This window comes from Crassostrea angulata, chromosome 10 (genome assembly GCF_025612915.1).
Source record: "Crassostrea angulata isolate pt1a10 chromosome 10, ASM2561291v2, whole genome shotgun sequence".
Taxonomy (NCBI): Eukaryota; Metazoa; Mollusca; class Bivalvia; order Ostreida; family Ostreidae; genus Magallana; species Magallana angulata.
Genome location: NC_069120.1, coordinates 14952859 through 14967510, shown reverse-complemented (window position 1 = coordinate 14967510; position 14652 = coordinate 14952859). Strand labels below are relative to the sequence as shown.

Genomic DNA, 14652 nt, shown 5'->3' with positions numbered 1-14652 from the left:
TTTTCAAATGCTTTTATTAGCCGCCATTGTTGACTTTTTTTGTTTGACCCATAAAATGATCGAATCACGTCATCTGTCGGGTAGATTTCAAATAAATCCTCTGTAAGAGTGTGTATTACTTAAAATGTGACAGCATAATTGATACCTGCATCTTAAAAGGACATCCTTGTCGTTCCGGTTAGATCAGATGTTGGCCTACTGTTCCATATCCATAGAAATACAAGCCACTGACGGGTGGAAATCATGACTTCTAACGCAACAATGGGGCGATTTTGATGGTAATATAGCGAAACTAAGGTGTCAGCTTTGTAGGTTTTTCCAACTCTGTTATTTTGCTGTCGATCTATAGAAACATTTTCATATTTCTACATCTTCCATATTTCCATTATATTCAAATGGGAGAAACATTGAGGAGGACCCTCTAAATAAGGATCATAAGTCAACATTTATGTCATTCGTTTAAAATTAAAGCAAAACCATAGATTAATTTGCAAATTAAAACGGCAAAATATGTCATAAACAGGGCGCGAAATAATTTATTAAATTACCAGAAATTGGTATCATGCGATAAAGCTGCATCGTTTGATATCTAACGCTGTTACCTGTTACACTCATTTATCTTTCTTGGGGTAGATAACGGTCCCCTGGATTTGTGCAAAGAATGCGAAGTCAACCTGGGTCCGAAAGCATTCACCCCTAAGCTCCTGGGTTTGGTAAACATTAATTTCTGTACCCACTCATTATTGTATTAACTATGAAAACCGCTAACTTATTTATCAAAATCACGCTTTAAATTCCATATGATTTATGAACATCTACAAATTTCTTTTTAACTATCTTGTTATTAGGAAGCCTGAAATTAGGACGAGTAAAGGCTAAGGATATCTATGTCTACTTCACTCTTAAGTATCGTTATCATGAAGCCTCAAATCCTATTGAATAAAGTGATGTACAACTTATGTTTACTTCATATCACAAAACCCCGAAATCTCGTCGAATTAAGTAGTATATTAGTATGTCTACTACATCTGATCCCACACAAGGTATATAAAACTATTTCTCTATTTTAGAAACTGAAAATAGATTTTAACCTGACATTTTTCAATTTCTATAAAGAGGTTTTAGTGTTGCAGGTGTTATAATCGCAGTATTTTATGTTTAATCGCATGGCTTGTTTTGAAAGAAAACGAAACCATAAAATTTGGAAATCGTAATACATGAAAACACTATTAAGACATACATATTTTTCTTGATTAAAATATGTCCACGGACGACAGATTCAATCACTTTAATACTACTAGATACATGTACCAATTGATGTGAGCCTATATTCAGTATTTTATACGCACTTGTATTTTTGACGACATTCCAGCCAGTATAAAAGGGAAATATTTAAGCTCTCGATTTTTCAACATAAGACTTTGGTTTAAAGGACAACAAACTGTAATGGCATTTTCCGCCAGTTTGAACATCTTGTATGTATCGTAACAGGCTTGGTTTATGTTGATGTTTTTTAATAAAAGAGGGATTTTCCGAGCGTTGCTTATCGCGCCTGCCTACCAGAAGCTTTCGACCAATCGCTTTAACACGAAAAGACTGAAATCTGGATCAATAACTCCAGAGTGCGTATACTAGTCTGTCTGTCAAATAGGTATCCCTATCGGAGTTATCAGCAGATATTTGTTATCGTACAAAGTATAACACAAGGATCGAGGTGTCGGGTTCGTATTTTTATGTTGATACACAGTTGACCAAGGTGAAAGAAAACAGATATAGGAGATTCACAATGGGGTGAATTAGTGACAGTGCAGGGAAACTGAGAGCGGGCACCCAGGTGTTAAATCGCTGTGTTCCGTGCCATTTCGTTTCTTAATTATGAACAGTGTTGTTTTGGAATTTTTTTCACTGAATCGTTTGACTAGTGTATAGAAATCTGTGCACTTTCAAGAATTTCAACTGGGTATTTATTTAAAACGAAACCAATTGTTTAAACCTCTTGTATTTGTTTCACAAGTAGTGGCAGAGATTGTTGTGGTCTACATGTAGTTGACAATGAGAGGATATGCGGGGTCTTACTTTAAATCGGACTGCTAGAATTTGCCGCAAAAAAGCATGGAGTCATGTTTTGTGTGCTGGAGTATTAATTTTTACTCTGAGTGTTTTTACTTTCAATACCCCTTTTCTTTCTCAAGCCGGAAAAACTGCCTCAAAATACTCGGAGGAACTTCTTTATTCAAAGTTTCCAGATTTTAGACACCACAACAGGAACTTACGGAATATTTTACCAAACGACAATGCCCAATTCCATCGGCTGAAGCATATTCAACGGACGGGAAAATCCCTTAACAAAGCACACAGACTTGCAGCTAATTGGAACATTACTTTGACATCTGAATTAAGCCAAGCAGAAGTCCCGAAGGAAAGCGAGGAAGAAAGTTCTGTCGAAGGGGAAAGTTTGAAGAAACGGCGTCTCCCACAGGCCATAATCATAGGGGTAAAAAAAGGCGGGACCCGGGCCTTGTTAGAATTTCTCCGTGTCCATCCTGATGTCAAGGCCACTGGTCCGGAGCCACACTTCTTTGACAAACATTACCAAAAGGGCCTGGATTGGTACAGGTAGGAATTAACTGGGTGGAGTAGTTCTTTAAAATATCCAAGTGTACCCCCAACCCAAAGTTAAAACAAAATTACGGACGTTCATGATGTATCGGCTGAATATTAAGTAGCATGGAGTATTTGATTATTTGTAGTCTGTTTGATGTCTTTCCGCCATAAGCCGAAGAATAAATACAACTTTCTTTTCAAATAAGTGGCTGCTATTTTCGCAGGTCTTTCGGATTAATGTAAAAAATCAATTATGCCCCATTTGACGTTAAAGATCCCCAAACAAGCATACAGGGTGGTAATTGATAACGTTTTAGTTAAGAGGCGAGTGTTAAATGTTTTTGATAGAGTATCTGAAAATAAAGATATGATGGGATACTGTCATTGGTACCCATATTGTGAGTATCCATGTTTTGTCTATCGACAAATAAGTACTCGCATTGTTTCGGTCGACAAATAGGTACCCGGATTGTGTATCTGTCCAATGCCCGGGAATTGACACACAAAAGTAACACAACCCACGGACAAACGAGCTGGAACATCTAGTGTCAGTAAACTGGTAAAACGCATTAAACTTTTAACCCGTCAACTTGTTTTAAATTCTCTGTAACGTTACCCTGTATCTGAATGTAACGTGTTACCGCGCGGTAATTTATGACAGCAGACGTCAATTTTCAGTACCTGATACCCATGTACCTGCCCGTGTCAAGTTTGCTCGGGGGTCAGTGTTAATAATTTCATAAAACCCTCTTTGTCAAAGGGAACTTAATTCAAATGAAGCCGTACGGATGAGTAAATTTTGTAAACACCAAACTTAACACATTCATAATGACACAGATATTATTAGCACTTTTTCTGGCACCAATACACAACCGATTCGCCTCCCTGCCTAGGAAAATACATACGTCAAACGTATCTTTAAGTGTCATCACAGGGTTACAAAGCAGACGATACTGAACATTAAAGAAAAAGATAAATTCATAAAGTATATCTCATATATATACAATTTCTCTACGAAAATACCGGTTATACATCACAAGTTTCCCCAGGAGATCATGCACACTTACGTTGTTTGAGATTCGAACAAGCAACCATTGGTGTATTTTGTATGGTTGGCGGTTTACATCTATATCCTCTCTGCTTTGTATCTAATAATGAAACATGGCATAATCAAAGATTAATAAGTACATTTTTGAAAGACGGGCGAAAAATTAAAGTTTATATGTAAGAGATACTGTAGATTTTAATTGTATTTACCGACACTAAATGTTAGTCGATAAAAAATATCATCATTCTAAAATCTTACAAACTGTGCTTGATGTTAAAGGATTGAATAAGTGCGTCGGAGAAAAATGAAATACACAAAAATCAGCTTTGGGAATTATTTAAAGGCATACAGTTATTATTTCATTGATATCTAAATTACTGGTGTCTTGGTAGCTGCCTGATTGAGTGCTTTGAGGCATTGCATGTGATCAGCTAATCCATTAGTGGGAGCTAACAATAATCCGTAGAGTAAGTTTGTATTAGTTCTGATTAATCACTGAGATATAAATAATGTTTCAATCCCCCGATCGATATTTTATGCTTTGAATAATGTAAAAACCCAGTAGGATATGGAATTGTTGTTGACAGAAATTTTTTGACATTTTGTAACATTTTACGCAGCATCCATGATTTGCGATGCTCTTGTCTCATTCATATACTAATGCAGATTAATATACTTTTATGACATTAAAACAAGTCGATATTCTCTTCGTGATTCAGATAGATTTTATTATACAATAGCTATATGACGTTTCTTTGTAAATTTTAACGGTATTTGCGAGGATACCATTGGTTTTGTCTCATCGCGCATGAAAAATACCATTTGTAAAAGCTGTCAAAGTAAAGAGAAGTGAAAATAGGATTTCACGGATCCATAAACTCATGACTGCTGAAAAAATTATTAGCTTTTTCTCCCAATCGCGGAGAAAGAGTGGTCGACAGCTGCCCAGAGAAAATGTTTGAGATAATTACTCACACATGAATTGTCGATACATCCATTTAAAAACGGAAATTATATACAGCAGGTCATCCCTAGTGCTAATGTCGACTAGTAAATCTTTTTTTAATCGATGATATGAGAGAGAGAGAGAGAGAGAGAGAGAGATATTTTCATTGATTCGAGATTCTAAAAACACCGAACATAACTCCCAGCATTAGAACATCCGGATTGTGTCCAATTTATACGGTCAGTGCGCTTTTCAACTTCCGGTTTCGTTTTCAGTATTGAATTCTTAATTGGGTACAATAAACGAATATCAATGACCAAAAGAAAAGTCAGATTTAGTGCTTTGATGAAGTATATTTCCCCAGTGATAAACCGAAATAAATGTAGTTCATATAAAATTACCTCGTTTAAACACGAATCAAAAGTAAATTTGAATTCTTCAAACTTATTACGGTCGATATAAGTTTGATTTTTAACTACCTTTTGACGTAAGTATGGATCTTACAAACGGAATAGCCCATAACATTAACTGTAGTGATCACAAACGATCAACGTTATTTGCCCAATTCGCTGAATCTTTAGCATACCCTTCTCTATGCCAAATGTTTGACTTGAAAGATACAAAGCATTTGATGTTGAAGCTGCCTTTGATTACTCCAAGATCTAGATATTTAACAGTTCGCATCAATTACCCTTGTTGATGAGAGTCTTCTTGTGAACTTTGAATATTTGTTACAGATTCAAAACAGAGGCAGAATGTTTACATTTAATTTGTAACTTAAATAAGACCCTCACTTACGCAGATCTGAGGCTAATTTGGTACAAACGTTTAGCCCTTGTGTAAATATCCTCATATCTGACTTTCAAGGTGTAATTATTCTGAAGTAAGTCCCTGTCTTATCATTTTATAAGTTTTACAATAAACGACAACGTCGGGTGACAACGGGAGTCTATCGATTAATTAGAAATAATCATCTATTTACTGAAAGTTAGAGGAGTTGGACACGTTGTAATATGGACGACACATTATATTTCAGAACAATGAGTTTTATATGTACCACGTGAACGGTATTTCCTCAAATTTGTTCGCAGATTTAGTTTGATAACTACCGTTTACTTCGGTAATTTTACCTATTTCAGGGGCTGGTTTTTACTCACTTCCAGGATGTAAAATTAGCATATTTCAGTGATTTACAAATTAAGTATTCTGTAGCATTTTTCTACCTCACGGTACTTGTGTTACATTAAATTTATAGGTTTCAGAAAATCGAACACTCTCTATGAAAATTTGCAAGGTTTGAAAGTACAGACGCACTTTAATTCAACTGGAATTACCGGTATGAAAGAACGAGTACAGCTATATTTTGGGGCTAATTCCCAATCTGTACAAAAAAAGTTTAAAAAGAAACCAAGCATCTTATAGGAATTACAGTCTATTGTTGTTAATTTACAGCTTGTGTGTTTTAAAGCGTTTTTATGCAATACACATTTATCGAATTACTTTACAAGTTATATGGCTTACTATTGTAATTTACATAGTAATTAATATCTTTTGGAATTTTACAGGAACTTGATGCCGGAAACGCTACCACACCAGTTGACCATAGAGAAAACACCAAGCTATTTCATCACCAAAGAAGTCCCGGCTAGAATCTGCAGAATGTCCAACTCTACCAAACTTGTACTAGTTGTGAGGGACCCCGTGACTCGGGCTATATCAGATTATACCCAAATTCTCAGCAAACACGGCAAATCCAAGTCTTTCCAAAGCTCTGCTTTTATACGTAACGACACAACTAAAATAAACACTTCGTGGATTGTGATCAGAATCGGTTTATACGTCAAACATTTGGAGAACTGGCTATCTGTGTTTCCATTGAAACAAATTCATTTTGTTCACGGTGAAAATTTAGTGACAAATCCAGGGGAGGAAATGAGAAAGGTCCAGACATTCTTAGGACTAAGGACTTTCATAACAGAAGACAATTTTATTCTGAATAAAACCCGAGGATTTCCGTGTATCAAGAAAACAATGTCTAGCAAGCGGGGACACTGTCTAGACGAAAGTAAGGGTCGTAAACACCCGATACTCCCGGAAAGTGTGATTGCCGCTCTCAGACGTTTTTATCGTCCTTTTAACGCCAAGTTTTACCGATTGACAAATATCAATTTTCACTGGACATAGAACTCATTTAAGCCAAAGAATATCAAGATGTGCTATTTTGCCGTTTTCAAAGACGGTCGAACACTAATTTTTCTGTATCAGAAAGCCCGTCGATGAACTTAATTAGCAGAATGGTTTGTCAGTCATTTTATAGCAGTTGATGATAGTCTTTCATTATTTTTTGGTTCATCAACGTTTTCCTTGATTGCAGAACCCAAAAGGTCAGATGTTAAAAACAACAACTGTATTTGTTATAAGAAGTTGATTGTGATCCAAGTCATAAATCTGGCAGTTTAATGACAGTCATGGCTCTCCGTAGAACCAGAATATCAAATATTGATATACCAGTCAATATTATGAGTTGGGCTTATTTTGAGCGTCAGTGATTTTAAGATTTTATTGTTTTATTAATCATAAACTCTACAATCAATCCACGAAAAGGAAGGGTAACAGTACGAACGTGGGGACAATAATTTTATGTTTGGTCAAATACTTTTCCTGTTAGACATACACAAGTACATGTGGCCTACCAATGATGGCTCCTTTCATTATTTTTCATGATCTACGTGTAGTACTCGTCTTATTATTTTTTTTTTGAAGTATTTGCAATGGGGGTCGTTATATTTATATTAAGAAATAAAATGGTTTCAAAAACTTTAAATATTGAATAATCATTAATGTTGGTGGTGGAATTACTACGTTACCTGACCACATACAGTTTGCTGAATAAAAAAAGTTCACCCCCTGGTAGTCCTTTTGTTTGCGAAATGTGTTTTATCAACACCGGGACTGCAGCAATTGTGCAGATTGTTCCATTATATTTGCATGGTTTTCAAATAAATTATTAAATGTTATCAACTCATTTTGTTTGAGTTTCGCTAGTTTTGATTTTTTTGTTTAAACAATATTCTGCAGCTACCGACTAAAATATGACAAATTGTTTAGTTTTTAAAAAATCAGTAAAATTTATATAAAAATGATTGGGGGAGAGGAGTGTAATTGTATATATCTTTACACCTGTACACACTTCCCTTCTTTATATTTTAGGTGTTTGCTATTTGTCCCAAGTGTTTATTAACTACATATGTAGTACAGCTGTACACATCTAATCTTTAAATATCTGGTTTTATTTCAATTCTATTATATGCACCAGCAAAAGTTAAATTAAAATTACTACAATGTGTATAAATACAAAACGTTCTATATATGGTTCAGAAAGTAGCTTTGCATATACATGTAAGCAACCCTTTATTACATGTACTTACGAATACTACAAATAAATAATTTTAACGGTTACATAATAGCAATGTGCTGGAAATAAAATGCATATGTGGGAGGAATAGATCTTTCAAATTCATCAGAGCGGTTATTCCCAATATTATATAGCAAATTTTGGCAATATAATCATTAATAGTCGGAAAACTATTTGCGCTTTCGAACATTTCCACGTTTACAAATCAATCCCAGTATTCTGACGATTTTTTTCCCAAGCATTGACAAAAGACATTGGATCTGTTTTATGAATCTGTAACATATTTGGACTGCATTACGAAATGATACCTTAATCCTGGCGTTTAGATAGATGTTGGTGTGAGTAAACACTTGACACCACCTTTAGAAATATCACGCTGTTTGCAGGGATAAACTTATTAAATATCAAATGTTTCCCATACGCGGCTTATTGAAATATAAATATACAAAACGAGTCACCCGAAAAAGATAAAATCTGGACTATTTGTCAAACGGCATGACAGCAAATGAGTAATGTTTATTTAGAAACAGTTCGTTTTAAATTCTCGTGAAAATGATATCAATTACTTTATATCTTTCATCTTAAGTACGTTTCTTCATAAGAAAGCTTACCCGTAGAAAAAATGTGGAGAAAAATATATTTTTGAATAAAAGCATATCTGATATATCATATGAAAACCCATCATTGTCTATTGTTTCAAACACAAATATTAAACGGAAGCGGGTCAACAATACTGCAATACAGATAAGGTTTTTAACAATTTAATTAATTACACTGGTAGTTAGTTACCTATCAAGAAATTGTTAGCCTACACACAGATATTCAATATCTTTTATAATTATATTACCTATAAATACAATGAATGGAGAGGGCGGGGTATTTTTTGCTTGTTGGTTTGCCCTTACATTCACACTCCCCCTGGGATCACTTAGATATATGATGTGTATTAATGTGCAAACGATGTCCATTGGTCGATGAACATTATCACGTCGTGTCCGAGGAACGAGCACTGGTGCTAGATCGTCCGGCTCGGAACAGCTGTTACATTTTCACTTACTTCACTCATAATCAAGTGACGTAGCGACGGAAGAGTTCTAATGCGATACATCCTGTGAACAATTGAAAAATAAATGCCACGAACTGTCAATTTATCAATTTTCTCGTATTACCGATCATCCAGATCAAAAGTGTTAGTAAGCAAAATTTTATGTTCATGACGGCACAATGAGTTTGTCGAATTCATTTCGTTTCTGGCTCTGAAAGCTACTCTAATGCGTTTGACTTCTTCTTAAACATTTTTCTGCTTGAATATTGTTACTTCATTCTTGTCAAATTAATTACAAACAAAAATGATGTACAAGTACAAATACTTAATTAGAGAGTGTGATGTTTAGAAATAGGGGAAAATGCGAGTAAAAATTTCTAAGTTGCCTGAGAAAAGAATGCATAAAATGCAGGAGCTACTTTCGGACCTGAAGGCATCGTACCGCGCAATAATCCGCTAATGAGACGGACCACCCTGTCAATTAGACCGCGGGCAAAACGAAGCTTAAAATTCACTACTTTGATTATTACGATCCATTACTATAACCTTAAGAATGGGATGATACCATAGGATACGATGTTATCCTTTTCTAATTACCCTGGCTCTGTCGAGACTTGAGACTGCCACTTAACTATGTCACACATTTGATCTTTTTCACTTTTTGCATAAACTTACTATTTCAAAAAACGCCTAGCTTAGATCACGACAGCAAAAACTCCTTTGATGTTCCTTTTGTCGCTGCTTTTGGGTATCTTGCTCTGTAGTAAGTTACACCTCGGTACATATTACAATCTAAGGATGAAAATTATCTATATAGGTAATAAACCTACGTACTGGAACCTATGTTGCCTACTTTCAAAATTAGTTCAAAGCACAAAAGAATGTCTATTTTCTATATTTGTCTAAATTGGTTACAAGATACTCTTTAATGTACATGTAGGTAGAGCTTTTTCAACTCTGATTTGCTGAACTTAGTAAAGAAAAGTAGGAGCTTTACTTTCGGCGTCAGCGGGGTTAATTTGAATTTAAATTCCCATTTACATTTTAGACTTACTTTTAAGCGGAATATTAGCATGCACCCCCCCCCCCACCACCAAAAGTAATTACATATTTATCAATAATGAATAGGCAAATTTCAATATATGGGACCCCGGGACAATTAAAATATGATATAAAAATGGGACATTTGATCATGTTTGAATTACTCGACACCCCCCCCCCCCAAAAAAAAAAAAGAGAGAAAAAAAGAAGGGTTTCTGGGCGATGTTTTTGGACTGGTAGCAATCTAATGCACAGAATTGTGGTCATTATCGCCTTTTAAATCACTGCTCATCACTCGGACTTGTAAAAGTGCCAATAGGATTTTCTGTGCGAGAATAGCCTCATTAGGAAAGACACAAGACAACACGGAGATGATTTTGTACTTTATTGATTCTTGACTGGTTTTGCGGACCCAGGAAAGTACATCTTTATGCTTACAGTACATTTTGCTTGCAGTTCTGTAGGCTATAACTATTCTTTTTATTACACACATATTTTACAGTACCCAAAATGAGTTACGTTTCTTTTAAGCGATTATATGATTTGTTATTGAGATACCGTATAAAATTTGTTTAATTAATATTAATTTGATACAAATAAATATCTTCATGTTAATGAGAAACTTGAATGAAGTTTAATCATTAATCAATTAATTTATATTGGTCTTGTTTTATCTTTAATTAAAACAGTTATAAATGAAACAATCAAGTTCAGTAGCGTCTCATCACAATTGACGTCGAGTAACCTGAATGGTATATAAATAACTGGCTTATGTTCGTGTTGAGAGGATTGAACGTTTGCCCTCTCGAAAGTTCGGGCAGGAAATAGGCTTTCAGTTGTAATTTCATTAGTAATTTATATGCACAAATGACAAAAATGCAAAGAAGCCCTTCATTCGCTGATCAATGGCGTCGGCAAACGCAGGACAAGATCTGGTTCAGGCAGTGGACCAACTGGTCCAGCGTTGTTTTATTGGTCCAGTGATCACGCAACAGATAAAACAGTAAGAAAGGAGTCGGACACATAATTAGTTAATATTTATCCAGTTACTGCATGTAAATATGACAAAATTTGAAATTCTGTAAGTGCCAGGTGAGAAAAATATTTTAACTGGAGGTGCCAAAAAACTTACATGCATGGATATCTGATTTGTCAATCAATTGTAATTTAGCATTGTGAGGGATCAGTGCATATAGAATAACAATTTAATAAATGAATACATGTGTACATGTTTATATATTGACATCTTCAGAGTGTGAATCCCTGTATTTCTTACGGATATTGTTAATTCATAGCTCTATAGAAACTAACAGGACTGAAGTCTACACGCACCATTTATCGACACTTCCAGCAATCACGGACTGCACGAAATAACCATGATGATTTCAGACTCAAATTCCCATAGGAGACGATTTGACTGTATCTTTTAGCAAACGTACTGATGCACATGAATAGTAATTTAGTTAAATTATTGTCCTCTTAACAATCAATTTATTAATTTGTTAAAAGAAAGATGTAAATATAAACAATAAAATGCTTTCTTTAATGATTCATGCAGGTTATGAAGGTAGCGATCATTGCAGACTTGTTTTTACATACCCGATATAGCGGGGTTCTTCGTTGTGTGTTTTGGTTGTATTTCATTGTGATCTTTTGTGTACATCATGGAGTTCAACATAACTGCTATAATCAACATGTTCCAGTCAAAGTAGACACCGAAAATAGCTGCAATTTCTTTTTCATGTTTAAATGGTTGTTAGAGCAAGTGTTGAATTGAATTTTAAGACAAAAAATCGAGAATAAATAATTTTTTGTGTCTTTTTGTGTTTTGTTTTGCAATCAAAACTTTAAAATTTAAAATAAAATGTTACGGCATAAGCAACATCAAACAGAAATTATTCACAACAGAGACGTCAACGAAGAAATCTCCAGATCTCGGACGGAATGGCTGAATGACAATATGTGGAGCATCTGCGATAACCTAATCCATCGGAAGCTATGTTTGATGTATAATAATGCGAACACACATCATCGATATATTTGTCTAGAAATAAGAGAATTGGAATAGATTCCATTAGAAATCTGCCTGATTGTCATAACGAAGATTTAAATCTTAATTACTAATATGACAAAGGCACTAATTGTCGTGTGTTCACAAAGTTTGTACAGCCCATGCAGCTGATACCCATTAATGCGCGGGATTAAAGAGAGGGATTTTCTATATTTTCTACTGATGAGATTGGACTTGAAAGCCAATTCCATAATCCTCAATGATACGATTGTGTCTTTTCTATTCAGGCAATTGTCGTTAGATCGTCATTTGGCAATGTGGTTATTCTGTTTTTTATGATGTAATATAACTATAATAGTAAAGAAAACCTCTGTATTTAGCTTATATAATAGCCTCCGTATATTGTGGTTGTCTTGCCCGTGACGTCAAATATCATCAAGCGGTGGACAAAATAATAAATAATTAAAGAAATGAATTTAATATTGATCGACGTATCAAAGGAAAAATTGACCGGAAAACTTCATCAATGCGCGTAGTAGTTTGATACTTAAAGATATTGGCGTTTCTGATTGGTCGAATTTCTTTGATACCTGCATCAATAGAATTTTTGCCGGATCTACTCTTCTCATTTGTTCTGATAGCAGTTGTCAACGAAATTAGAGGTATATATGAATTGACCAAATTTATAGAAATAAACAAGCAGTGAAAATGATTTATGGATAGAATCGTGCACAAGACAAATTAAACGCCATATAAATTCAATGTTACACAGGATGAACTAAAAAGTTGACTGAATGGCACAGTTTCATTCTGTGTTATGAACTACATGTATCTACACTTGTTGCGACCTCGGAATGTAATTTAAGATGAGGCACCTGACGAAGAAGGGACATGCATATGATCAGTGGATTTATATCTAGATGTTAAAAATAATTTTTTAAACCTATAACAAAATGATATTCAAATTCCACATGTATAGATTCACGTTTTTTCCTTTTCGCATATATATAGTTTATATTTTGTCTTCATCTGCATTTTTTTTTTACAATGAATGCTCATACTAGTTCACTGTTTATCAGAAAGCTGCATGAGTATATACAGTATATCAATTTTTAAATGAATCATCACAAACAGTGTTAGGCATTGTTAGGCATGCTTCTTTTCTCTTTACTTGAAATAAAACATCACAGACAGTGTAGAATACTTCATTGTTAGGCTTGCTTCTTCTCTCCTTACTTGAAATGAGAACTGTTAGAACAAAACTTTTTCCCCTTATCTTGGAAGGAACACGTGGTGCACTTCGCACGTTGATTTGATTGACAGGGGGTGGACTCGGACTGAAATTGCATGCTGGATTCAATCACATGTTCTATATTCTTTTGTGGATACTAATTCTATGAATATATAATAGTATATTTCAAATGAATGTACGTAAAATTAAAATTAAAAACGTTTTCTCTCTCTCTCTCTCTCTCTCTCTCATAACGATCATAAAAAGAGAATATCTGGATCGACGACACTCATTAATAAAAAAAAACCCTTCTGTAAGATAGAAAAGGGGGAGGGGGTGGGTGTTGTAGGTTAGCCGAAGTAGTTTGCATTTTAGAGGTTATCTTTTGTCTTAATTATTTTAATATTATCTACCTAACTCTGATGTCAACCTGAAAAATATCCTCGCGACCTTAAGTTGCCATAATACTAAACCGCTTCGCGAATATTCTAACATTATAAGCGGTTAGCGCGCTGTTTTTCTTTAAATAAAAAAATCATGTATTGTCATTAGTTTAATTTCCTCCAAAATGATGCCTCCGTCTATCAGTACTTTCAGTACTTTAATTTGAAAAAAAAATGCCGTCTTGAGGAACAATCTCATAAAATGATATTATACGTGCTATTAAAATTATAACGATGACGTACAGAAAAGAACATTCAAGGTCGCTAACTGTCAAATGTAGAAAGTAATAAACAGTAGGGCCTTATTAAGTAATTTGTCAGTTTTGTCCTGTTCAGACATATTTTCACATTGACACGCAAATAGCTGTAGCAACCTCTAATGATACAACGTCCACTAATGATATAATGTTGCATTAGTGGTCAGGATGTTGACCACTAATGATATAATTTTATCATTAACGAACAACCTAACCGTCCGCTAATGATATAATTTCAGATTTGTATCATTAGCGGTCAAAAACTGTAACCTCTAATGATATGGAAAAAAACTGAGAAATAAGTACTACCTTGACCACTAATGATATACATTTGCACACATTTTTAGTTGCATTAGTGGATGGATTTGAAACCTTTAATGATATAACATGATAAAAGATTATATATATATATATATATATATATATATATATATATATATATATATATATATATATATATATATGGGTTTGTTAATTATAAATTAGAACAACAAGGAATATCAATTAAAGTTGGTTGAATTAAAACTACTTAAACAATAGGGATCATGTCGTTGTAACAAAGAATATTAGCCCAAGTTAAAAATTGGCCCGTGTTTCATTTTTCAACATTG

General features: G+C 34.4%; 1 protein-coding gene across 1 annotated transcript; it reads left to right on the top strand.

Moving 5' to 3' along the window:
* Window positions 1–1570: 1570 nt before the first annotated feature.
* Window positions 1571–7422, top strand: LOC128166116 (heparan sulfate glucosamine 3-O-sulfotransferase 6-like). Its single transcript, XM_052831061.1, has 2 exons — window positions 1571–2616; window positions 6164–7422. The coding sequence occupies exons 1-2, from the start codon at window positions 2063–2065 to the stop codon at window positions 6780–6782; spliced, it is 1173 nt and encodes a 390-aa protein (XP_052687021.1). The 5' UTR covers window positions 1571–2062; the 3' UTR covers window positions 6783–7422.
* Window positions 7423–14652: the final 7230 nt, after the last annotated feature.

What these genes read in the sequence shown, in the direction of transcription:
- LOC128166116 (XM_052831061.1), top strand. Translation starts at nt 2,063, where the DNA reads ATGCGGGGTCTTACTTTAAATCGGACTGCTAGAATTTGCCGCAAAAAA. An exon ending in AAGGGCCTGGATTGGTACAG is followed by an intron (nt 2,617 to 6,163) that starts GTAGGAATTAAC and finishes GGAATTTTACAG; the next exon opens with GAACTTGATGCCGGAAACGC.